The 25,276-nt window shown below is 39.1% G+C and overlaps 1 protein-coding gene across 1 annotated transcript in view; it reads left to right on the forward strand.

Moving 5' to 3' along the window:
• Positions 1–21,578, forward strand: part of FBXO33 (F-box protein 33) — a 38,032-nt gene extending 16,454 nt beyond the window's left edge. Inside the window, exons 2-4 of the mRNA XM_066277878.1 lie at positions 7,439–7,549; positions 8,059–8,744; positions 19,487–21,578. Coding sequence (XP_066133975.1) covers positions 7,439–7,549; positions 8,059–8,744; positions 19,487–19,758 — 1,069 coding nt within the window. The 3' untranslated portion in view covers positions 19,759–21,578. The remainder of the gene's footprint in view (positions 1–7,438; positions 7,550–8,058; positions 8,745–19,486) is intronic.
• The last annotated feature ends 3,698 nt before the right edge of the window (positions 21,579–25,276 follow it).

Below are 25,276 nucleotides of genomic sequence, written 5' to 3' on the forward strand. Positions count from 1 at the left end.
AAAGCAGGGGTCCCCAAACTACAGCCCACGGGCCACATGCGGCCCCCTAAGGCCATTTATCCTGCCCCCACCGCACTTCCAGATGGGGCACCTCTTTCATTGGTGGTCAGTGAGAGGAGCATAGTTCCCATTGAAATACTGGTCAGTTTGTTGATTTTAAATTTACTTGTTTTTTATTTTAAATATTGTATTTGTTCCCGTTTTGTTTTTTTACTTTAAAATATGTGCAGTGTGCATAGGGATTTGTTCATAGTTTTTTTATAGTCCGGCCCTCCAACGGTCTGAGGGACAGTGAACTGGCCCCCTGTGTAAAAAGTTGCTGTGATAAAGGTTAAACTATGGAAACAGTAAAAAGTTCAGTAGTTGTCAAGAGTCAGCACTAGCCTGACCAGGTGGTGGCGCAGTGGATAGAACGTCGGACTGGGATGCAGAGGACCCAGGTGCAAGACCCCGAGGTCACCAGCTTGAGCATGGGCTCATCTGGTTTGAGCAAAGCTCACCAGCTTTGAACCCAAGGTCACTGGCTTAAGCAAGGGTTTCTTGGTCTTCTGAAGGCCCACAGTCAAGGCACCTATGAGAAAGCAATCAATGAACAACTAAGGTGTCGCAAGGAAAAACTGATGATTGATGCTTCTCATCTCTCTCCATTCCTGTCTGTCTGTCCCTAACTATCCCTCTCTCTGATTTTCTGTCTCTGTTAAAAAAATAAAAAATAAATTTAAAAAAAAGAGTCAGCACTAGAAAAAAAAATAAGCTATCACACCATGAAAAGACATGGAGGAAACTTAAGTGCATACAGCTAAGTGAAAAAAGCCAGTCTGAAAAGGCTCCATACTGAATTCAGAGTGTATTAGTTTGTAGTCTATTGCACTCCCAGCAGCATGGATAAGAGTTCTAATTGCTTTGCATGCCTTACAACACTTAGTATAATCAGACTTTTTAATTTTAAACATTCTAGTATGTGTGTTATCTCATTGAGGTTTTAATTTTCATTTCCCTAATAATTAGGATAATCATTTTTTGATGTGTTATTTGCCTTTTGTATGTCTTCCTTGGTATAATGTCTGTTCACATATTTTGCCCATATTTTCACTGGCTGCTTTGTCTTATTAATAATTAAGTTGTAAAGAGCTCACTATATATTTTGAATACAGGTTTTTTAAATTATGCCCTAAAAATATTTTCTCTAGTCTGTTCCTTGCCTTTTCATTTTCTTCTCTATCTTTTGCAAAGCATATAGGTGTTAATTTTGATAAAAATCAATTTATCGTTTTTCCTTTAGTGATTTATGCTTTTTGTCTCTGATCTAAAAAATATTTGCCTAATCCAAAGCCACTCTCCTGTATTTTCTTAAACAGTACTGTAATTTTAGCTGTCAGGTTTAGGTATATGATCCATTTCAAGTAAATTTCTCTAGATTGTATGGGCTAAGGATCTAATTGTTCTAGCACCATTTTTTGAAGACTATCCTTTTTACACTAGACTTACTTTCCAAATTTTTCAGAATTTCTGATTTTCATTTTATGTATCATTATCTTAAACAAAATTAAACATGTGTATACAATAGCCATATATGCATGAACCTAGTCTGGTCTCTCTGTTCTGTTAATTGCTGTATCTGTGCTTAAGCTAGTCTCACCAGTCTCACTCTGTCTATAATCTGCTGCTTAGAGTCTTGAATTCAGGTAGTATGTGTAATCTAACTTTGTTCTTTTCAAAATTGTTTTGGCTATTCTAATTCATTTACTTTTTCTTAAAATTTTTAGAAACAGCCTGCTGGATTTTGATCGAAATTATATTGACTCTATTGATAATTTGTATGAGCTAACATACTAACAATATTACAGCATATTAATAGTCTTCCATTAAACGTAGTCTGTTTTTTTATTTAGTTCTTTGATTTCTTTCAACAGTGTTTTGTAGCTTTATATGTACTTTTATTATATTTATTCTTAAGTATTTTTTTAATGAACTAACAAGCAATATAGAAACAGACTCATATATAGAGAGTAGGCTGACAGTTGTTGGGATGGGGAGTATTGGGTGAGGAACTATTTCATATTTTTTATGCTATTGCAAATAGTACTTTTTTATTTCAATTTCTAGATGTTCATTGTTGGCGTATACAAGATAATTGATTTTTACGTATTGACCTTTTATCCTGTGACCTTATATTATTAAAACTAACTTATTAATTCTAATAGCTTTTTTTAGATTCCTTAGAATTTTTTTGTAAAAGTTATCAAATAATTGGCAAATAAAGATTGTTTTACTTTTACCTTTCCAATCCATGTGCCTTTTTATTGATAGGTAATATTATGCAGCATATTGTTTTTCTTTCTTTGTGAGAGAGGCAGGGAGAGACAGAGACAGGAACCTCAAGCTGTTTCTGTATGTACCCTGACCAGGGGTCAAACTGGCAAACTTTGTGCTTTGGGATGACACTCCAACCAAATGAAGCATATTTCTAATAGTTTTAAGTTCCTTGCCTGCTAATTTTTTCATGTCATTTCTGGGTACTTCTGTTGATTCATTTTTTTCCCACTTATGAGTCATTTTTCCTTTTTATGTCTGATATTTTGCTTGGATGCCAGGCATTTTTTACATTATTGAGTCCTGTATTTTTTTTTAATTTTTATTTATTTTAATTATGTTAGGGTTTTTTGTTGTTTTTTTACAGAGACAGAAAGAGAGTCAGAGAGAGGGATAGATAGGGACAGACAGACAGGAACGGAGAGAGATGAGAAGCATCGATCATCAGTTTTTTGTTGCGGCTCCTTAGTTGTTCATTGATTGCTTTCTCATATGTGCCTTGACTGTGGGCCTTCAGCATACTGAGTAACCCCTTCTGGAGCCAGCGACCTTGGGTTCAAAGCTGGTGAGCTTTGCTCAAACCAGATGAGCCCGCACTCAAGCTGGCAACCTCAGGGTCTTGATCCTGGGTCCTCTACATCCCAGTCCGACGCTCTATCCACTGCGCCACTGCCTGCTCAGGCGAGTCCTGTATTTTTTAATTATTCTTATTCCTTTATAGAGTATTGGGCTTTGATCTGACACATAGTTAATTTATGTGAAATCAATTTAATCCTTTTGAACTTTGCTTTTAAGCTTTGTCAGGGCAGATCCAGAATACCCTTTATCTAGGGCTTAGTCTCCACTAATAAATAAGGCATGGCTTTTCTAAGAACTCTACCCAATGCCCTTGTATTACAGTGTCTCTTAACTTTGGCTGGTGAGAACATAAACTCTTCCCACCACTGTGTATGCTCCACTACTTTCCAGTGTTCTTTCTCTAGCCTTCTGCAGTTTCACACCACACTTGTGAAGATCATTACTCAACCAAAGACTTGGGTAATGTCTTGGCATATCCCTTTGCAAATCGGTGGTGCTCTCTCTGTGCAGTTCCTTTATCTCTGGTACTCTGCCCTGCAAATTGTAGCCACTTCGGGCTCCCCAAACTCTCTGTCTCCTCAACTCAGGGAGACTACTGGATTCAGGGTTCCTCCACACTGTGATACAGCCTAAAAACTCTCCAGGTTATTAACTGAGTCAATGACAGTTCTTATCTCATTTTTCTCTTCTTTCAGGGATCACAGTCCTGAATTGTTTACTGTCTAGTTTTTGAAAACAGTTGTTTCATAGGTTTTGAACAGTTTCCTAGTTGTTTACAGTGGAAAGAAGTTATATTGGGATGGCTGTTTAATCCTTTATGGAAGAAGTAAAAGTTTATCATGTTTTTTAATACCACAAGGACAGTTTACAGATATACAATAGTAATCAATGGAAGCTGAGTTAAAGGGAGAAAAATATTGGGATTATATGAATTTATAGGTTCCTCCTCTCTGAATCTATTAGAAATTGAATGGGATTTTTATTTTCTACATTGTATAACAACTCATATTTTCCAAAAATCATTCTTTTGGAAGTCTTTAAATTTATTTTTCTTTCTAGAAGAAGTTATGAGAAGCAGATTAGCCTCTTTGTAATTCATTGATGTAGTGGCAACTTCTGAATAAAGAAGGGTAAAAAGGAAAATACTATAAAGACAATCATAGTTATATAGTATATATACTAATGTGTCCTTTAGAGGTTGATATGGTAACTATCCTCACAACAGCAGTTTATACATCCTTTTTTTTCCAATGGGTATAAATCATTTATTTTTAAGATGATGTCTTCCTTCAAAATATTTTTAAGAGTACAGTTTTTCTGGTAGTCACATGGAAAGATGATTAAATCGACTAGAGTGACTAATTTAGAATTTTTTAGAAGTCAAGAAAAAACAGTTTATATCCTTCTAACATTTTCTTTGATATGTTCTACATTGGCTGTTTTATAACCTTTCCCCATTTACCAGTGGGATTCTTAATGTTTTATTTTCTATTTATATGGGATTCTTTTATTTATATATTGATATAGATATAGATATATAGATATAGATATAGATATATAAAGTAACTAATACTTCTTACATGTTTTTCTCATTATGTTGGTTTTTCCTTTTTAGTGAGATGTGCTATTATTAAATATCAAGTTTTTGTTTTTATGTAATCTAATTTTTTTCTTTCTAATTTATTCAGTTATTTCTGAGTTTAGGAATTCATATCCCTCAGAACTTAAATGAAATTTTGTTGCACTTTCATACTAATTTTACCTTGATTTGATGTTTTAGTATGTAATGGTATCTACAGAAATCTTTAGTCTATTGAGAAGCCCTTGCGTCTCTCCTTTTCACAGCAAGTTTTTTAAAGATTTGTCTGTATTTACTATCTCTTTCCTCACATCCAATCGGATCTCATCACACCACATAAAATGAATACCTTGTTGCTCCATTCTGAATACCATGTTGCTAAGCCAAATGGACATATATAGTCCTTATAAAACCTCAAAGCAGTATTTGACACTGCTCTGATCACAATATTCTTTGTAAAGCGGTTATCCTTTGTCTCTGTGATCTCCACTCTCCTCAGTTTTCTCTAACTTCTGACCCCTCCTCTGTAGCCTCATTCTTCTCTAGTTTAATTGTTGAAGTTCCTCACAACTTAACTTTTTGCCTGCTTTTCAGAAACCTCAAGCTCAACATATGCAAAGTAGAGTTCATAATCTAAATATTCTACCACGTCACTTCTCTTCCCCTGCCCCCCCCCAAAAAAACTAATTAATTACTGATTCATTTCTAAGAATCCCTATCTAAATGAAAAGCTCTACCATCATTGCAGTTCCACAACTCAGAAAATTTAGGAATTATTCTTGACTACTGTCTCTCCCTCACCCCTCCCCATATCTAATCCAGCACGCCTTTCTGTTCATCGTAGTTCCTAAATGCAGCTTTACGAATGTCCGTTTTCTTCACTTGTCCCACCAAAAACCCAGTTTAAGCTACCATTATTTCTCATCTCTGTTAACTATTGTAAAATACTCTCTTAACAGTCTTCCTAATTTGACTCTACTTCTTTTCAGGTTGTTCTAACACTGCAGCAGTGTTTTCCAGACACAAACTTAATCTTGTTATTTCCTGCTTAAAACCATTTTGGGGTATTTCATTGTTTTGACAACAAAAACCAGAATTTTATTTGACATAGAACTTTATATATCTCTACAGCCACATTTCATTTCTGGACTCTGGATTCCTTTCACTGTCTTAAGCTCACTTTGCTGCCCTTAGCATGATTTTAGAGACTATATACGTACATTTCCTTAGTCCTGTAACACCTTCCTCACCCTCCTCCTTGTTAACTCCCAAGTATCCCTAAGATCTTTTTTTTTTTCTTTTTTGTATTTTTCTGAAATGAGAAGTGAGGGGCGGCAGAAAGACAGACTCCCGCATGCGCCCAACCGGGATCCACCCGGCATGCCCACCAGGGGGTGATGCTCTGTTGCTGCGGAAGCCGTTCTAGAATGCACCTGAGGTGGAGGCCATGAAGCCAGCCTTATAGCGCCCAGGCCAGCTTTGCTCCAATGGAGCCTTGGCTGTGGGAGGGGAAGAGAGAGATAGAGAGAAAAGAGAGGGTGAAGGGTGGAGAAGCAGATGAGTGTTTCTCCTTTGTACCCTGGCCAGGAATCGAATCTGGGACTTCCACACGCCAGGCCAATGCTCTACTGCTGAGCCAGCTGGCCAGGGCCTCCCTAAGATCCCCTTTTAATCAGTTTATTTAACAAAGGCTCTCTGACTTACACAGTGTCAGATACCACCCCCATGATAGTGACACCATATGCTTGTCCTTCACAGCACTTGATTGCTGTTTTGTCTCCGATAGAACACACAGTGAATGAATAAATTCATTATTATTCTTCAAGCTAAATTTTAGAGTCATCAGGCTTTTTAGTGAAACTAAAGTTATTACTTTGGAAAACTGGCATACTATCAAATATTATTTTTCATTTATTTAACTCTTATCACTCCTGTGGGTTATACGTTTCTTTATTAAAGTTATCCTAGTTTTGTTATAGGTGGACTCTCTAGTTGGTTATCATTGGCATTTAAGCTTTATATCGCTATCCAGTTATTAGTTTATTCCTGCTTTATTTAGAATTTCACTATTATAAAAATATGTTTTGTAACTAAAATTATCTAAAACTGAAAGATTTTTACATAATTTCTTTACCTCTATTGATCATAAGCTATATAGTTTTGATCATAAAACTGACAAAGTTTCTCTAGATTGTAGTCCAAGAATATTTCTTCTATTTTTATCCCTTGTTCTTTTTTTAATGAGCAAGAGAGAGACAGGAAGGGATAGAGATGAGAAGCATTAACTCATAGTTGAGCACTTTAGTTGTCCATTAATTGCTTCTCATATGTGCCTTCAGCTAGGAGCTCAAGCCGAGCCAGTGACCTTTGGGCTCAAGCCAGTGACCCTGCGCTCACATCAGCGACCTCAGGGTTTCGAACCTGGGACCTTAGCATCCCAGGTCAATGTTGTATCCATTGTGCCACCACCAGTTAGGCCAAAGAGTACTTCTTACTAAGAAGATATCTTCAGGACTGTGCTCCACTCTTGAGCATCGAATGTGTTAACTGGTTTGGGAAATTTTTATAATTAATATCTGTATAAAACTTAGAGCTTATACAGTTCTTTCATATGTCATTTTGTCATTTATTCATCCCTAACCCTTTTAAGGTAGGTATTATTATTATTACTGATAAACAATTCAGTCTCAGGGACTTTAAGAGACTTTTCAATAGTCATTAAAATATTGAGTTCCTGAACTAATGTCATACCCCAGTCCTCACTTTTTAGAGACTATGCTGTTTCTCCTGTATCACATTGCTTTCCATTGTATGTAAAAATCAATCTGAAAGTATTCAATTGGATTCTAAGTGAGTTCCAAAGTAGAAACTTTCCTAGAATACCCCTTCTGAGTATTTTTATTTTTAATATTTATATTTTTATATATTAATTATTTAGACAATCATTTTAAATTATTTTTCTTATAGGAACCTCCAGAAGTTTAGCCTTTTTGGAGACATAAGTGTTCTACAACAGCAAGGAAATTTGTCAAATACATACCTCAGCAAGGTGGACCCTGATGGCAAAAAAATTAAGCAGTAAGTTACATAGTTAGTAGAAAGGGGTTTATGTTATAATAATTTCAGTTTTTTGAAAAATTGTAGGATATGATCAGAAGAGTAATGATTATTTTTCTAAAAATAACTTTCTGGAAATGTCTTAACTATGATAAACAGTAATCATTATATGCCATTCCATATCATAAATTTTAAGGTGAGTCAAAGAATTTTCTGGGTAATTATTGCTTTGTAAAACTTATTTCTTTGCTTGCTTTTGCTATAACATAAATTGTATATCACCACTCTTTTCTGCCATACTGGTATAAAATGCCGCTTTCCCTTAATGTATATTTATCTTATCTATATGTTTAATACATATTATTCAATATATATTAATACATTTATAATAATACTTGTGGGCTGGATAAAAATTAACCAGTGAGAGAAAATGAATCTTAACTTTGCATGCAATTTCATTGCCTGTTTTCAAAAGACAAGATTAGAGCTAAATGTTAACAGGATTGTTGTGTCATGTGTTTTTCTTACAGAATTCAGCAGCTGTTTGAAGAAATACTGAGTAATAGTAGGCAACTGAAATGGCTATCCTGTGGGTTTATGCTGGAAATAGTTACCCCAACATCACTGTCATCTCTCTCAAACTCTATTGCCAACACCATGGAGCACCTGAGTTTACTGGACAACAATATCCCTGGTAACAGCACCCTTATCACTGCTGTGGAACTAGAGCGGTTTGTGAATCTGCACTCACTTGCCCTGGATTTCTGCGACTTCACAGCTGAGATGGCAAGAGTCTTAACTGACAGCAACCATGTGCCTTTACAGCGACTGTCTCTCCTGGTCCACAATGTTTCCGTGATGCACAAGTCTCTGGACAACATGCCAAATGATGAGCATTGGAAAGCCTTGTCACGAAAGAGCACCAGCCTTCGGGTCTATATAATGGCTTTTGATACCAAGAGTGAAGATATGTTAAAGATTCTGAAACCTAGTATACCACTAGAGAGAATTCATTTTGACAGCTACATCACTTGTGTTTCAGGAGCTATTGTTGATCTTATATCTAGGCAGTATGACAAGTTTCTCACTCATTTTATATTAATGAATGATGTGATTGACACATCTGGTTTTCCAGATCTTAGTGACAACCGAAACGAAGATCCATTGGTTTTATTAGCGTGGAGGTGCACAAAGCTCTCTCTTCTGGCAATTCATGGTAGGTGACTGTTGTTCACTAAAATGTGATATGAATATTATGACTAAAATGTTTTATGCTCTGACCAGGTGGTGGCACAGTGGATAGAGTGTCGGACTGGGATGCCGAGGACCCAGTTCGAGACCCCGAGGTCACCAGCTTGAGCACAGGCTCATCTGGTTTGAGCAAAAGCTCACCAGCTTGGACCCAAGGTCACTGGCTTGAGCAGGGGTTACTCGGTCTGCTGAAGGCCCACGATCAAGGCACATATGAGAGAGCAATCAATGAACAATTAAGGTGTTGCAACGCGCAATGAAAAACTAATGATTGATGCTTCTCGTCACTCTTCATTCCTGTCTGTCTGTCCCTGTCTAGCCTTCTCTCTGACTCTCTCTGTCTCTGTAAAAAAAACAAAAAACAAATTTTATAACAAATTAATTTGCACATTTTTGTACTTTTTAAAGTTATAGTGGGCCTGACCGGGTGGTGGCACAGTGGATACAGTGTCGGACTGGGATGCGGAGGACCCAGGTTCGAGACCCCGAGGTCCCCAGCTTGAGCGTGGGCTCATCTGGTTTGAGCAAAGAGCCCACCAGCTTGAACCCAAGGTCGCTGGCCCCAGCAAGGGGTTACTTGGTCTGCTGAAGGCCCGCAGTCAGGGCACATATGAGAAGGCAATCAATGAACAACTAAGGTGTTGCAACACACAATGAAAAACTAATGATTGATGCTTCTCATCTCTCTCCATTCCTGTCTGTCTGTCCCTGTCTATCCCTCTCTCTGACTCACTGTCTCTGTAAAAAATAAATACATAAATAAATAAAGTTAAAGTGGTATACCACATACAAGTGGAAAGTCACATCTCTACCCTAAGTGTTCTGCTTCAGGTTCCCTATTTCTTCTTCCAACATGGGATTGATGGCATTTCACAAATATGGAATTTGAAATTAATTTGAGAAAATATACATATTTATATACAGCATAAATATATCCTCTAATCGCAGATCTCTTAAAACGATACCTGGAAAAAAGAGAAATATGGGTCTTGTTTTCTTATCCATGCAGCTACCCTGTCTTGATTGGAGCATTTATTCCATTTACATTTAAGATTATTATTATATGTATTATTGCCATTTTATTCTTTAAACCTATAATCTTCTTTCTTGATTTCCCTTTTTTTTTTTTCTTTTCTCTTATAGGAGGCCCTTCAACATTTCTTGCAGTACTGGTTTGGTGGTAATGAAATCCTTGAGCCTTATTTTGTCTGGGAAGCTCTTTATTTCTCCTTCAGTTTTAAGTGATAGCCTTTCTGGATAAAGTAGTCTTGGTTGTAGGCTCTTGTTTTGTATCACTTTGAATATTTCTTGCCAAGCCCTTCTGGTCTGAAGTGTTTCTCTTGAGAAGTCATATGTCAGCCTTAGTGGTGGCTCCTTTGTTGGTAATTAATTATATTTCTCTTGCAGCTTTTAATATTCTTTCTTTGCCTCTTAACTTTAGCATTTTAATTGTGATATTACTTGGTGTGGGCCTTCTTGGGTTCATCTTTAATTGAACTCTGTGCTTCTTGAGCTTGTGTGACTTTTTCCTCCATCAAGTTAGGGAAGTTTTCAGCTATGATTTCTTCAAAGAAGTTCTCTATCCCTTGTTTGTTCTCTGTTCCTTAAGAGCCCCTTTGATGTGGATGTTTCTTCTTTTCGTGTTGTCACAGAGGTCTCATAGAGTCTGCTTTTGTGATTACATGTATCTTGTCCTCTAAATCACTGATTTGATCCTCCACTTCATCCAGCCTACTTTTGATTCCCTCTAGTGCAGTCTTCATTTCAGATATTGTATTTGCCATTTCTGACTGGTTCTTTTTTATGGTTTCAATGTCTTTTTTAATGCTTACTAACTTCTCACCTGATTATCCATTCTTATTCTAAGATCTTTGAGCATCCTAATAACCATTATTTTAAGCTCTTCTCTGGTAGTTTGGTTATTTCTATTTCATGTAGTTCTTTTTTGAGGATTTCTCTAGTTGATTCATTTGGATCATATTTCTTTATCTGACCATTTTTTCTGTATATTAGGTAGCTCTGCTCTGACTCCCAAATATGTTGTGGTGTTTGTATGAGGAAGATGGGGTCAGTGGTACTAACCTTCAGGCTCTGAGTTCCTTGCTCTCGAAATGCTCCTTGAGAGTTGCATTTACCCTCCTGTTGTATGTGAGTCTTGAATGCAATTGGTACTTTAGTGGGTGTAGTTATCTCTTCAGGCTGGCTGGCCTAACAGTCAACCTCGATCACATGTATTAGAAACTGTGCAGTGTCTGTCCTGTTGGGCATATTTATTCTTCACAGTGTCTGGTGCCTGCTAGATTCCTCCTTTGGGCGTGCTGCTTATGTAGCTAGCTGAGTCTAGTGTTGGTGCATTCTGCCACCCACTACTGGTTGTCTTAATTCTGGGTCATCTTGTGCAGGGTTCAGGTATGGGTTGCTATAACCCACCATGGGCAACCTGTCTGGAGCTACTGCTGTGTTCACTGTTTGTGTCTGTGTTTTCTGTGCCCAGGTGTGTATGGGATGGGTTAGTCTATGTATTGATATAAAGGTCAGCTTCCTCCTGCTTAGAGTTGACAGCAGCCTTGTAAAAGGGCCCAAGTTCCATAAGATTTCTGTCCACTATTTATTTAGAAAGAGTGTAGTGTGGGTTTATATGGCCTTGCCACACCAACCCCTCTACAGGTTGCAAGTTTGGTGGATTAGGGCAGCTGAGGTCAGGATGACAGTGTTAGTGAGACCCTCTACTTGGGAGGTCTCTTGGACAGGCACTGAGTACAGAGAATGTGGCCCCTACTCCAGAGCCTAATCCCTTAGACACTGCTGGCTATTCCATTTCTGTTTCTGCCCAGTGAGGTGAGCAGCAGGTTCACATTGGTTAGGGCCAATAGGCCCCTCTGCAGAATTTCTTCCAGCTGGTGAGACCCTGGTCTCAGGGAGGAAGACAAGAGAGTCCCTCACTGGGGCTGACCGTGCCCCCCTAGAAAGTGGCTAAGCCCCTCGACCAGTCCCAAAGATAGGCTTCAAGACACCAGCACCTTCAATGTCCGTGTTCTAAGCCTTTCTCCCTTTCCCCTGTGGAACCTCCCAAGCAAGGCAGGATATCTGGGACCCAGGTTGGCCAACTGTGAAGCTCCACCCTATCCAGTGCTAATGCAAGCCACTTTGCAGGTGCTGACTACAGAAAGTAGTACTAGCCTCATCTTTTCCTAGTGTCCGACAAGCCCTCCTTTCAGAGACACGCAACCAGCAAGGGTAGTTGGGTCCTCCTCCAATGTTCTCCACAGCTGGCCACTGGATGTGCCGGCCCTGGGCCTCCCAGGAGGGAACCCAATGCAAATCAGTGCAAGACACTGCCATGACTGGCACTTATCAACCTTCTTGGAGCTACAAGCAAACCAGAGGTTGTTGCTGCCTCTGCTGGGCATAGGTGCACATGGAAATACCAAATCAAACACCTAGTCTGGCTTTTACCCACACTAGTCCTGGGGAAAAGTCAGCAAAAGGCCCAAGTTTCCCTGACAGCTGCCACCTGCTACCTCTCTGTCTGCTGGCTGCTTGTTAGGCTCAGCAACTGAAAAAAACCTCTGATAGAGTCTAGAGCCAGGGCAACTTAGGGATTACAAAATATGGTCAGTGTGACTCCCATCCCAGGGTCCCAGGTGTCAGTCTATCCTAAAGTGTGGCCACTTGGAATACAGTGAATGTGGCCTCTGAAATCCAGAGATTCTGAAATCCAGAGATTTGGTCTACCCACAGTCCAGCCAGTTTCTACTGAATCTCTCGTGAGGCCGAATCACCAGTCATATTCTTGGGAAATTGTGGGGAAAAGCTCCGGCCTCAGCGCCAGAAAACCGAGAGTCACTGACATCCCCTGCTTCCTGGCCAAGGCTGCTACGTCTCTCCACAGGGCCCAATTTCCACAGGCTGGGCAAGAGAGATTCCCAAAGGTGTGGCAGTTGCTTTCCCCCAGGCTGATGCTGCACACAGGGTACTGCTCCACCCAAGAAAGTTGGCAACTGCATTATTGGAGAATGACTCAGCAGAGGAGTCTGGTGGCCATTCCCCCACACACACACAGTGTCTCTCCCTAGGCTGCCAGTTTCACACTCTCCTCACACAACTCTAGTCCTCTCAGCCCTTTGCCACATCCCCAGGTAAGTGGCTGTGAACAAGATTTTTCTGTGTTGGCCCTTTAAGACAGTGCCTGTGTCTCTGAGTACTGTCTCTTTTCACAGACAGAAACTTCACTTCCGCTCACCACCAAATACTATGTGGATATTTCTTCTAGACTTTGGTGTTCTAGGCTGGGAGTCCTAATCTGGGGCATAGGACCCACTCTTCTCAGAGCAGATCTCCTCACAGCTGACAGTCCTTCCAGACCTTCAGCCACTGCTCATTCCTGGAAGTGGGGACAGCTCTTTTTGCATCTCCACCCTTCCTACCAGTCTCAATGTGGCTTCCGTGACTCCTTGGTTATGAACTCTACTTCATTTAGTCTGAGGTTGGTTTTTCAAGATTATTGTTCTTAAATTTAGTTGTAACTCCAATTTGGTCCTGGGAGGCCAGAGTTGGAACATCCTCCTACTCTGTCACCATTTGGAATCTCCTTTGATTCATCTTGAATTAATTTTTTATGCATAGGAACAAACTGTAGTCATTTTATTTTTTTACACATGGCTTTCCAGTTTTCCCAGCACCATTTATTGAAGAAGCTTTCTTTTCTCCGTTGTGTGTTTTTCTCCTTTATCAAAGATTTGTCCATATATATGTGGTTTTATTTCAAGGCTCTCGAGTCTGTTCCATTGGTCTGTACGTCTGCTTTTTTGCCAATACCATGCTGTTCTGGGGGGGGGGGGTTGTTTGTTTGTTTTGTAGAGACAGAGTCAGAGAGAAGGATAGATAGAGACAGACAGGAATGGAGAGAGATGAGAAGCATCAATCATCAGTTTTTCATTGCGACACCTTAGTTGTTCATTGATTGCTTTCTCATGTGCCTTGACCATGGGCCTTCAGCAGACCGAGTAAACTCTTGCTCGAGCCAATGACCTTGGGTCCAAGCTGGTGAGCTTTGCTCAAACCAGATGAGCCCACGCTCAAGCTGGCAACTTCAGGGTCTCGAACCTGGGTCCTCCGCATCCCAGTCTGACGCTCTATCCACTGTGCCACCGCCTGGTCAGGCGATACCATGCTGTTTTGTTTATCATGGCTCTACAGTATGATTTGAAGTCAGATAGTGTGATACCTCTGGCTACAATATTTTTCTAAGGATTGCATGGATCCATATAAATCTAGAGATTTTTGTTTATTTCTTTAAAAATGAATTGGTATTTTAATGGGGATTCCATTAAATTTGTATCTTGCTTTGAGTAATATGGCCATTTTAACTATGTTGATTCTACTGATCCATAAACATGGAAAATTTCCACTTAATTATATCTTTTTCGCCTGACCTGTGGTGGCGCAGTGGATAAAGCATCGACCTGGAAATGCTGAGGTCGCCGGTTCAAAACCCTGGGCTTGCCTGGTCAAGGCACATATGGGAGTTGATGCTTCCAGCTCCTCTCCCCTTCTCTCTCTTTCTGTCTCTCCCTCTCCTCTCTAAAATGAATAAATAAATAAATAAATAAATAAATAATTATATCTTTTTCAATTTCTTTTAGTAATGCTTTATAGTTTTCAGTAGATAGGATCTTCACATCCTTTGTTAAGTTTATGGCTAGGTATTTTGTTGTTGCAATTGTAAAAGTAATTTGTTTTTTAGTTCATTTTCTGAAATTTCATTGTTGATGTATAGGAAAACAGTAGACTTTTATATATTGATTTTGTATCCTGCAACTTGACTGTATTTGTTTCTTGTTTCTAATAGTTTCTCAGTGTAGTCTTTGGAGTTTTCTATATACGGGATCATGTCACCTGCAAAAAGCGATACGTTTACTTCTTCTTTCTCAATATGGATGACTTTTCTTTCTTTCTCTTGCCTTATTGCTCTGGCTAAGTCTTCTAGTACTGTATTGAAGAAGAGTGGAGAGTGGGCATCCTTATCTTGTTTTTTGACCCAATTTTATGCTTTATTCTTAAGAATGTTTTATGTCTACTGGAAAAGAAAGTATAATCCAATGTTCTGGCATAAAAGGTTCTGTAAATTGTTTCTGAATTTAGAGGGTAAGCTTTCAGTTTTTCACCATTTAGTATGGTATTGGCTGATGGTTTGTCATATATGGCCTTTATTATGTTGAGGTACTCTTCATCTATACACATTTTATTCAGTGTTTTATATTTTCATACATTTTTATAGATTTTTAGAGAGAGAAATGGGTGGGGGGCAAACTGGGAAGCATCAACTTGTAGTACACAGGTCACAAAATTAGGGGATATTTCAAAATGAATCTGAAGCGATAAAAAGAAGTCTTTGATTTTTTTTTTTTTTTTTTTTTTTGAAGTTGGAAACGGGGAAGCAGTCAGACAGACTCCTGCATGCACCTGACCAGGATCCACCTGGCATGCCCACCAGGGGGCGATGCTCTGCCATCTGGGGCATGATTTGAAGTCAGATAGTGTGATACCTCTGGCTACAATATTTTTCTCAGGATTGCTCTGGCTATTCAAGGTCTATAATGGATCCATATAAATCTAGAGATTTATGCTCCATTGCAACCAGAGCCATTCTAGCGCCTGAGGCAGAGGCCACAGAGCCATCCTCAGTGCCTGGGCCAACCTTGCTCCAATGGAGCCCCAGCTGCAGGAGGGGAAGAGAGAGACAGAGAGGAAGGAGAGGGGAAGGGGTGGAAAAGCAGATGGGTGCTTCTCCTGTGTGCCCTGGCCGGGAATCGAACCCAGGACTCCTGCACGCCAGGCCGACATTCTACCACTGAGCCAACCAGCCAGGGCTGATATTTTTTATTAAACAAGAACATCAGAAAAGCAAACAACAATGTCAAAGAAAGTTCAATTATGCAAATGAGATGCAAACTCCATTATTGTGATTGAGTAGCAAGTGACATATTAGTGGGGGTGAACAGAAGCATGTCAAACTGGACAAGAGTTCTACACATTGACTGTTCATTAGGGTGTATGGTCACCCAAGACCACCAAAACAAAACATGCTGACAGCGATGGGGTATGGACAGGATCAGATCATCCAGCAGTTCTTATGGGATCCTCTGCCACTCTTGCTCCAGGACAACTTCCAGCTCAAGAAGTGTGGGAGGCACTGGACAGTTTGCCAGATGTCTTCCCAGTGCATCCCCAGTATGTTCAATGGGATTCAGGTCTGGAGAATGTGAAGGCCAGTCCATGCGTTTGATTCCTGCCTCCTGAAGCATGTGGTTGACAAGATGCGCGTGGTGGGGCCTTGCATTATTGTCCATGAAAAGAAAGTTGTTTCCAACTGCTCCAGCATAGGGTACCACTGTAGGGTGCAGGACCTCATCTCAATATCTGACAGCAGTTAATGATTCATTTCTAATGACGTGGAGGTCGGTGTGACCACCAGTGCTGATGCCAGCCCACACCATGATTCCACCACCACCAAAGGAATTCTTTTCTCACTTGAAACGTGGATTCTCCCCATGTTCCTTATTCATGCCAGATCAGGACACGATGATTGTCAGGCTGTAGACTGAACTGTGACTCATCAGAGAAGAGGATAGTTAACCACTCATCATGGGTCCAATTACGATACTCATCAGCCCACTTTCTATAGGTTCTACAGTGTTCAACACATAACAGAATGCATACCATTGGTCACCAGGCATGTAGTCCACGCAATGGAGCCAATTTCATATGGTCTGGGTGCATATCCATCCTCTAGTGGCAGCAAGAAACTGTCCCTGCAGCTCTGTTGCATTGCTGTGCCTATTCCTTCTTGCCAATAAGGTCGTGCAGCAGTCATCTCTTGCTGTTGTGGCTGATGGGTGACCCTGCCTTTGTCACCTTCGTACTGTGCCAGTCTTTTGAAAGAGATTCCACAGTCTGCTGATAAACGCTTTGAGATGTTCCAAATGCTATTGCCACTGTCATCTGTGTTTGACCAGCTTCAAGATGTCCTGTGATTCTCCAGGCTTTGAATTCAGGCAAATCGTGTAGCAGGGACATTGCAAGGGCTGGGAAATGGCAGGATGTGCACTTTCAAGATCAAGGAACATGCAGATACATACTCTAGTACTTGCAGCCTTTTGTATAGTGCATTTTCACCAATGAAATAAAAGTTGGTTGGTTTTGCATTTCATTTGCATAATTGAACAACTTTGACTTGTTTCCTTTTCTAAAGTTCTTCTTTAATAAAAAGAAATCAAATGCTTTTTTTTTTTTTTTTTGCTTTATATTCACTTTGAAATACACCCTAATTTTTGTGAGCAGTTTAAGTTGCTTCTCATATGTGCCATGATTGGACAAGCCCTGTGTTTCAAAGGGGGCCCTCAGCATTCCAGGTTGTTGCTCCATCCACTACGGCACCACAGGTCAAGCTTATTGCGTGTTTTAAACATAAATATGTTGTTTCTTATCAGATATTTTTTCTGCATCTATTGCAAGATCATTTGATTTTTGTCCTTTGTTTTGTCTATCTTGTTTATCACATTGATAGATTTGCATATGTTAAGCCATCCTTGTGCTCCTGTAATGAATCCCACTTGATTGTAATGTAAATTTATTTTTGCAGTTAAATTCTAATTTCAGAGCATGATGGTCAGAGAATATGCTTGGTATAATTTCAATCTTGAATTTGTTGAGACTAGTTTTTTGACCCAAAATATCTTCTATTCTTGAGAATGTTCTATGTGCACTGAAAAAGAATGTATAATCTGATGTTCTGGGTGAAAGGTTCTGTAAATGTCAATTATGTCCATTTGATCTAGTGTGTCATTTAAGGTCAATATTTTTTATTGATTCCTGTTTGGATGATCTAACTAAAGTTGTCCATGGAGTGTAGGTCTCCAACTATGACTGTGATTTTATCTTGTTTCTCCTTTTACTTATAAGTAGTTGTCTTCTATAATCTGAGACTCACAGATTTAGTGCCCATTAAGAAGTATTATGTCTTCTTGATGTAATATTCCATTTATCACTATGAAATGTCCATCTTTGTTTCTTGTTACCTTTGTTGTCTTGAAATCAGTATTATCAGATATAAGTATGACTTTACTTGCTTTTCTTTGGGTATTTTTTTCTTTAGAGAATCATTTTCCAACCTTTCATTTTCAGTGTACTCTTCTCCTTGCAGCTTAGATGTGCCTCCTAAAGGCATCATATGGTTGGGGTTGTTTTTTATCCAATCTTCTACTCTGTGCCTCTTTATTAGTGAGTTCAGACCTTTTACATTTAGGGTAATTATTGATGCGTAAGGATTTCCTATAGGCATTTTACGTTTAGTTTTCTAGTAATTTAGTGTCTTTTTTTGGTTCTCTTTTTGTGTTTTTGTCTGTTTGCTTGGTTTTTGGTGCTCTTCCATACCTCTTTCTTCTGTTTTCTCTTTTATTTTTAAAGATTTTATTTATTGATTTTAGAGAGAGGAGAGAGAAGGGGGGAGAATCAGGAAGCATCAATTCGTGTCAACTCGTGGTAGTTGCTTCTTGGTATGTGCCATGACTGGGCAAGCCCTGGGTTTTGAACCAGCAACCTCAGCATTTTGGGTTAATGCTTTTGAGAAAAACGTTTCATGTATACAAGAGTCCTTTGTCTTATAAGTGCTTCTGCCCTCCCTCACCTTTACTACTTCAGACCTTTATCCTTTCCTCTTTTTATGTTTTTGTTGTCACAGAGTATGCTTGTTTATATTGTTAGCTTTTTGGAGCTTTTACTTGTAGTTTGGATTTGTTTTGTTCTTTGTATCTGGTCAAATAACCGCCTGGAGTATTTCCTGCAGTGGGCATTTTCTGGTGATAAGTTCCCTCAGTTTCTATATGTTTGGAAAACATTTTATTTCCCTTAAGATAACTTTGATAGATATAGTATTCTTGGCTGGTAATCCTCTCTTTCTGTACTTTGAATGTTTGAGTCTTATAGAATTTCTGCTGAGAAATCTGATGATAACCTAGTGGACTTTTTTTTATGTTATGTTCTTCTTTTCCCTAGCTGCCTTGAGAATTCTTTTGTTGTTGAATTTTGACAATTTTATTACATGTGTCTTGGAAAAGGCCTGTTTGGGTTTAGATAACTACGTGTTCTGTTTGTTTCTTGGATTCGAGGATCTAACTCTTTTCATAGACTCGGCATATGGATGTCCCAGGTTTGAGTGGCAATCAGGGCATGCAAGAGTAGTGACCATCTGCTTCTCCCCCCTCCTTCTCCTTTTCCTCTCCCTCCTCCCCCCTTTTCTCTCCCTCTTCTCCTCTCACAGCCAGTGGCTCAAATGGTTCAAGCATTGGCCCCAGGTGCTGAGGATAGCTCAGTTGGTCCCAGCCTGTCAGCTTCAGTGCTAAAAATAGCTCAGTTGATTGAGCATCTCACCCCAGATGGGGATTGCCAGGTGGATCTCGGTCAGGCTGCATGTGAGAGTCTGTCTCACTATCTCCCCTCCTCTCACTTAAAAATAATTTGACTTTACTAAATGTGTTTATATCAAATTGTATTACAGCACCATCCATTCACCTTCCACAGTAATGTTCTTGGAGACATCAAACTTCTTGGTTTATTTTCTGGCTAAAAATTTGCAGAAAAAACTAATCATATAAACAAAATAAAATACAAGGCACTTACAGTGCTTGTGTTTTGCTTATTTTTAAGGTTACACAGTGTGGGCACACAACCTCATCGCCATTGCTCGTCTTCGTGGCTCTGATCTAAAAGTACTTGAAGTCACTGAAGAAAGCATTGATTTTGACCAAGGTGAACTGGCCGACCAGGATGTGGATCCAGTGCATAACCTTATTGAGCAGGTATCCCTGGGCCTGGGTCAACCTTGGCACGCAGTCATGGACATCGAAGCACTCAGTGTCTTCACTGAACCAAATCGTCATTTTTACAGAGAGATGCAAAGCTTCAGTGAAGACATCTAGCTTTTTTTTTTAATGTACAATTCCTGTGGTTACATATGCAAGTAGGGTCCTATTATGTTTTTTTCAGTAGTGTAAATTAATCCCTTTGTGCTGTGTTCAATCAGTATTGCTTCATAGAATTATATATGTATGTTCTATTTCTTGATCAAAGAACGCAGTCGGGTATTGGTTTAGAAGTTCAAAGTGACAATGTGTAGGGCTTTCACGGTTAATGGACTTATTACAAAACTTTAAGGATGTACAACTGAAGGTTGTCTGAGGTTGCTGGCTAACTTTATTTTTCACTGAGTTACTCTGCCTTTTTGATGTTCTTATTCTTTGTGTGTCAGAGTTCAGAACTCAGGAGCCAAAATATTTTTATACATATATAGATTATATCCATAGCCTAGTAGATTTGTATGTAATGCACCGCATTCATGCATTCTAATAGCATTTCATTAATTTTTATTTGAAATGGAAGGGAGGATAATGTCCCAAATGAATTATCTTTAGCAGAAAAGCCAATATTTTAACTGTTGTTGCATATGTAAAATCGGTATCACCAGTTACCATTCTGAATTTTGTATAGTGCTAGGTTAGAACATTGCTTAACCCTTTCTTTAAATTCATTTACATAAACATAAATACTCAAATTGTTAGATTTTTAAAAACTATGTCTGACACGATTTTATCAATTATATTATACATTCAAGTTAGCTTTTAAGTCCAGATTTAAAATAGTGGAGGAAGAAATAAACTATATTCCAGGGTAAAACCTCCTAAAAGAAAATAAAAAACCAGAATTGTAAACACACATGCTTGCAGACAAACATTAGTTCTGAAATCCCTAGCAACAAGTCACTGGATTTTCTCTGTCAGCGCGCGTGTCAGCTGCCAAAGAATAGACTTAACTGAAGAAGTGCCCACATGCTGGCAGGGGCCGGCCAACTCAGGCTAGCCAAATACTGCTAGATTGTAATATTTAAGGTCGAATTTCGACCTGTGGTACACAGCTGTGCTGTGGCTCAGTCAGCAACCTCAGAACTCTGAAAAACAAAACAAAAAAAAAGAAAAAAAACATGCACCTGTTTCACTGTGAATAGTGAATGTAAAGGAAGAAAGAAAAAACTGAAAGCTTGTTCTATCACAGGTATGAGCTGCTATATGATACATGAAGAACATTCCATGAAGTATGTTTTAAAACCTTGTTATATCTGAGAGGCTTTAAAAGCCAATTTAACTGTTTCAGGGCAACCGCGGTACAGACGTGGTCTCTGTGAGACTTCCACCTGACCCTAGTTTTAAGTGGTACGAATGTTGTGCATTTAATGTTAAAGGACAGTCTGCAATAATAAAGTAGCCAACATGGGTGCCCAGCAGTGCTGAGACCTGGCTGCTCTATTGTAAGCTTTGGAAACACAATTTATGCAACAGATGTCCAGATATGATTCTATTTATGGAAAAAGTTTATATGTGTTTTACAAACGGTTTTACCATCTTATATTAAAATGACCTTTTGACAGGTGTGCACTGTTTTGTCTCCAGTGGGCACATACCCTGCAGATTTTATATGTACATCAGTAGTGTGAATCCACTGGCACAGTGTGTGTAAATGCCAGATGTGGTGAGATTTTATAAGTGTGCTCAGATAAATAACTCCTGACAGAAACTGTAAGGAAATCAGCTGAATGTTTGACCTGATGACTGATGTTATATGGTTTATGTTAAATGTATATTCTTTTAATCAATGAATAAAGCATTAAAAAGTGATCATTGATATATATTTTATTGTATATAAAGCATGAAAAATTTTAGTGTTAAATAAACTGCAGTAATCTTTACATTGTGTATAATCATATGTTAGCTCCTATTGTAATCTGAGCAGCAAAGCTCAAATTTGAGAATATATCATAAGTCTTAGGCTGAATAGATTGGAGGATTTTAATTTCTTGAAGTCCCCTGACCTGTGATGGTGCAGTGGATAAAGCATCGACCCGGAACACTGACATCACCAGTTCAAAACCCTGGGTTTGCCTGGTCAAGGCACATATGGGAGTTGATGCTTCCTGCTTCTCCCCCCTTCTCTCTTTCTCTCTCTCTCTCTCTCTCTCTCTCTCTCAAATGAATAAATAAAGCCCTAAAATTTATTTTTAAATGTCTTAACTCAACTTTGGCAAAATACAAGCTTAAAAGCAAACAATAGACTGGTTAGCACAAAATCCGACTGTGGCTACTTATGTCAATATGCCAGTATTAAATAGTTCATAAACCCCTATATTGCTTTAGTTCAGCTTTGCAATATACATTCTTGGTTGTTTAAGCAAACACCTGTCATATGAGAAAGAAAATGGCTTTTCCTTCCATTGTTCCTTTTTTAGTCATTCCATATACTGACTTTTGTAATCACTGCCTCATCTTGGAATAATCTGGTGTTCAGAAAAAACTGTCATCATACCTGCTGCTTACTTGTTAGACACATCTAATTCCTTTCAATAATTAACATGTTTATGTATTTAAAATACCAATTAGTACTCAAAACATGAAAAAAAAAGCCTATTTATATATGAGTAGCGTATAGGTGAAGGTTGATATAGTAATGCCTGACAGTTTTTTCTTCTATAAACTCTGACTCAAATGCTACGTGAACACGGACTCTTCCTTGAGCTTCAGTGTCCTCATCTGTGAAATGAGCAATTGGTTATCTAAAACTCTGATTCTTCATCTAACGTTTCAACCCTTGTTGGCCAATAGCTTACAGATATGTACAAGATCATCTTTGAACAAATGTATTAAATAAAATAATCTCAAAACATAGCTTACTGAACTATATGAAATTTACATACCTAAAATTACTTTCACACACTCTCTCCCCCCACCCCCAGAATTAAAAACTTAGGGATTTGGTGGCACATGGCTTGGGAAGGAAGTGTGCTTATGGTTGAACATGTAGATTTCAAATCTAAACTGCTTGGGTATTATAGCATGAATGAGATGATCTTTATGAAGTTAGTATATAAAATGGTGCTAATGAAGTTAACACAAGGTGAAGAAACCCAGTGACCACCCATACTGTCTATATCAATGCTTCCCGACCTCTTTATGTCCTAACAGTTAGAAAATACTGTACAGCAAGCTGGTATAAACTGGAAGGAATTGGAGCAAAAAATAATCATTTTTTAATTCTATAATTGATGAGAAGAAAATGCAGATTTATAAATATTAAATTTGTATAGAATTTTCAAAAAATACTTCAAATGTTTTAACTCATAACCTCATAAAATTTTTAATATTACCACCAATGAGAAACCCCCACAAACAAGTGATTTTTAAATTTTTTTTTCCCCACAACCATTCAAACTTAGGCAACTGAATTATACTTAAGAAATTTAACTGTTCTAAATGTAACGGTAAATGTAATGTTGAGATTTCTTGCAGGATAGATTAATATCAAATTCAAGAGGTTTTTTTCATTACAAGTACAGTGTGTCCGTAAAGTCATGGTTTACTTTTGACCAGTCACAGGAAAGCAACAAAAGACGATAGAAGTGTGAAATCTGCACCAAATAAAAGGAAAACCCTCCCAGTTTCTGTAGGATGATGTGGCAGCCTGTACGCATGTGCAGATGATGACATAACACCATGTATACAGCGGAGCAGCCCACAGCCATGCCAGTCGAGATGTGGACGGTACAGAGGAAAGTTCAGTGTGTTCTGTAGCTCGCTAAATTTGAATCTGTGACCAAAGTGCAACGTGAATATCGGTGCATTTATAACGAAGCACCACCACATAGGAATAACATTACTCAGTGGGATAAGCAGTGAAGGAAACGGGGAGTTTGGTGGAGAAACCCCGTTCTGGTAGGCTATCAGTCAGTGAGGAGTCTGTAGAGGCTATACGGGATAGCTACCTAAGGAGCCCTAAAAAATCTGTGCATGAGCCCACATTGAACTGCACTGAATAGGTATGAAACTGGGAGAGTTTTCCTTTTATTTGGTGCAGATTTCACATTTCTATCCTATTTTGTTGCTTTCCTGTGACCGGTCAAAAGTGCATCATGACTTTATGGACACACTGTATTTAAAAATAATGATGAAGCTTTCATTTGAAATCTCCCATACTTAACCATGCCACTAGATTAGCCACCACAGAGGGTACACTTCAGCAACCACAGACAAGCATCTGGTTTATAAGAAGGCAGTTAGAAGCCTCTGGGGTGCCCTCCTCTTATCTCCAGCTCCCAGTCCCCTCACACATCTGGCATCACACCTGGCTTTCTTGTCTTCTCTTGGGACACCTGAAACATACTTCTCTCACAGCTTCATAGACCCCCCTTGTCTGTGATAGACAGCGGAGCACGCTGCATCTGGCAGGGGAGTACTAAGTACTCAAGCTTGCTCTCTACACAAGGCATGCTGTCAGACCCAGCTCCACTCCAGCTACTCCACAAGGATAGACTGAAAGCATCCCAAAGCAGCCAGCCAGGGCTCCAAAGCCATACCAGAATTCAGGTAGTCTTGAGGAGATGTCTGGTACCGTCTCCTAACTAACTGGGCTTGCTGGTTGTGAAAAGAAAATGAGAGATATATTGTGAACAAATCTTTAGGATATTCGAATCATCCTTTCTAAAAGATTAAAAATTAATGAGGGCAAGATAATGTCAAGTGTTGGCAAGGAAGAGGGAAAAACTGACAGCTGGAACTTGACTTGGTATATCCACTTTAGAGAGCAAAATTGCAGTTTGCTGTAAGGCTGAAGTTGTCTGTGTGCCCTGTGACCCAACAGTTACACTTCTACATGTGTTCTCTTAACACTACCTTTGAACTCTTTTGTTCTCATAGTCCCTAAAAATCCTAAAGGAATTTTGAAAAACCATGTACTCATTTGCAAAGTTTGTTAGACATATAACATTGGCCATAATCTTAAGATATAATAACAATTTAAAATAAACTGTACATATCACTTTTTAAAATGTATATAATGTGATCTAAATGCTATAGTTTAGTACCTCTTACCATCCATTCATTTAAAAAAATGTAATAAACTCTTGATCATTTTGAAATTTTTTCATTCATTTTTCTCCCTAAGCTCATATTCTGTCAGTTATCAATTTATTGCCTCACCTCTGAATGCACCCTTCAATACATACTTTCCAATAATGGAACTCCTTTACATAGTGCACGTTTAAAGTCAGCACAATGTTAAGTTTCTCAGTAAGAGGCACGCAGGGCATGGTAGAAGGAAAAGTCTCTCCTGTAGTTCTTGGGGCAGGCCAGGGTAGGCATCCTGGGCAGGAAGACTTGCAGTGGAGCCTGCCCTAGCTGCGGGCTCAGAAACTATCCCTCTGTGATCTTGCCACCTCGACCTGACCTTCAACCCTCTTGACAGAGAAAGAGGTGCTGCATAGCCCACGTGCTTTGAAAGCCTCCTACCTACACTGGCACATAGACTGTCACTGCCCTGAGTGGCCGCATACTGCCCATGTGATCCCAAGGGTTACAGTGGGGCTTGCCACTGCCTGGGCACTCACTGGCTCTGAAG

Source organism: Saccopteryx bilineata, chromosome 4 (assembly GCF_036850765.1).
Source record: "Saccopteryx bilineata isolate mSacBil1 chromosome 4, mSacBil1_pri_phased_curated, whole genome shotgun sequence".
Classification (NCBI taxonomy): Eukaryota; Metazoa; Chordata; class Mammalia; order Chiroptera; family Emballonuridae; genus Saccopteryx; species Saccopteryx bilineata.